We start from the raw sequence: 1722 nt of genomic DNA, 5'->3' as shown, positions 1-1722 counted from the left end.
CGGTATAAATACTGTGCCAATACTTCTTAAACTGAAGGAGTCTTTCAACCAAGGAATCTCCACTTGAAGTAAAAGAAAGTCTCTCAAATAAACGTGGAGTATAAACAGGCGCCTTGATAATGAAAGTCTTTAAACTAAGTAAGTATCCGCATGGAGCAGAAAGTCTCTTGAAAAAACGTGATCTCCGCTTGGAGATCCAATGGCTGCCCCAGCTACTCTTACTTGCTAGGGAATCCCGCGGGAGTGACGTCACCGCGGCGGATTCCCTCTGGACAACGGCCCAGCGGCGCCAAGCCAGGAACGGAACGGCTGAGCCGGCAGGAACTCTCCTCAAAAAACGGCGAGGGGAATCTCATCCACAGAGCCGATGAGACTGGCCGGGGATCGTCACGACAGGTAAATGTAGGACTACCGGGAATCTCCACAACTGGAACTGGAACTGGAATGAGTAGCCTCCGTGAACGGACAAGACGATCTGGCAGCAGTGAGGGTGTGGCTGCAGCTTAAATACACTGCTCACTCATCAGCGACAGGCGGTGAGCGCAGGTGAAGCCAATTGCTTGATTGCAGCGCTGCAGCAGGTATGACACAGACCACTCCTCCTCCCAAACTCTCAAACCATACCTTTCGTCACTGCCCAACCAAACATGGTCACCCTGCTGGAGGAGGAGAATACCTCTTTAACTCTCTTTTATGAGTTTACTGATCGTGCAGTGGAGGATACAAAATCAGAGAGGATACAAAGACTGATCTGCAGAATTTGTTTTCAGAAGCATGTTTGTATATGGGTAGGGTCTTTCAGGGTGATAACAAGAGACATGGAGAGGATTGGATATGAGAAGCACACTTCTGCTTTGACTGCCTCCTAATATCCCCAGATGAAACCATCTCTTTGCTCAGTGCATCCACTGTAGTAGCACCCATCTTTGTTTTCCCAACAGTGGTATCTTATGTTTTTTATTGTTTTTTTTTCTTAGACTTTTTTTCCATCATGCCCAGTATGTTTACTCTTTTTAAAAAAAAAAAAAAGTTGTAGAGATGGAAACATGGTGACAACTTACCTTTCACTCTCATCCCAGCCTCCTCAATGGTTGGCAGACCTGGCACACTGAAGCAATTGGCCTGGAGATTCTATGCAGTAATTCTGTACACATTCTAAACCAGCTTCTTATTGTCTGGTTTGTTACATTCACTTGAGTGGTACTCGCTCATGCACTTGGCAACAGGTTCCTTCTAGAGAAGCAGCTTGTCACTGATCTGTGAAGACAACACACGTCTGAGAGGAGCGGACCAAAATAGCCTGAAAAATGCCGTCATCAACAAATTGTTGTCTACACATGACGTGCGAGTGCAGTCAGGCAGGGACTAGATAAGAACTAGATAAACTGAAAACAAGGCCTAGTCAAAAAACATTTAAAAAAAAAAAAACAGGCCCAAGGGAAAAAAAAAAGAAAAAAAAAAATTCCTCTCCTAGACCAAGGCATGCCAACAGTCAAAGTCTCCCCGAGCCGAACAAAGAATTGCTGAGGGAGCGTCAGTCACAGAAACCGAAACCTCCGAGGGTGCAACGTCCCCAGGCACCTCCAGAGGCATGACGTCCTCAGGCACCCTCGGAACCACTGAAGGAGAAACCACTGTCGCCGCCTCCCGGACCACCGGAGGCGCAACTGCCGTCGTCTCCCGAATCACCGGCGGAGTGGCCACCGCCGGCACCCCCACCCA

General features: G+C 47.9%; 1 protein-coding gene across 1 annotated transcript in view; it reads left to right on the top strand.

The window, feature by feature from the left end:
• The first annotated feature begins 119 nt into the window (after positions 1-119).
• The window catches only part of LOC103397203 (homer protein homolog 1-like), a 14049-nt gene continuing 12446 nt past the window's right edge, over positions 120-1722 (top strand). Inside the window, exons 1-2 of the mRNA XM_008335425.3 lie at positions 120-138; positions 230-396. Of these exons, the coding sequence (XP_008333647.2) occupies positions 120-138; positions 230-396 (186 nt within the window). The remainder of the gene's footprint in view (positions 139-229; positions 397-1722) is intronic.

This window comes from Cynoglossus semilaevis, chromosome W (genome assembly GCF_000523025.1).
Source record: "Cynoglossus semilaevis isolate Cse_v1.0 chromosome W, Cse_v1.0, whole genome shotgun sequence".
NCBI lineage: Eukaryota > Metazoa > Chordata > Actinopteri > Pleuronectiformes > Cynoglossidae > Cynoglossus > Cynoglossus semilaevis.
This window is presented reverse-complemented; position numbering and strand designations above follow the sequence as displayed.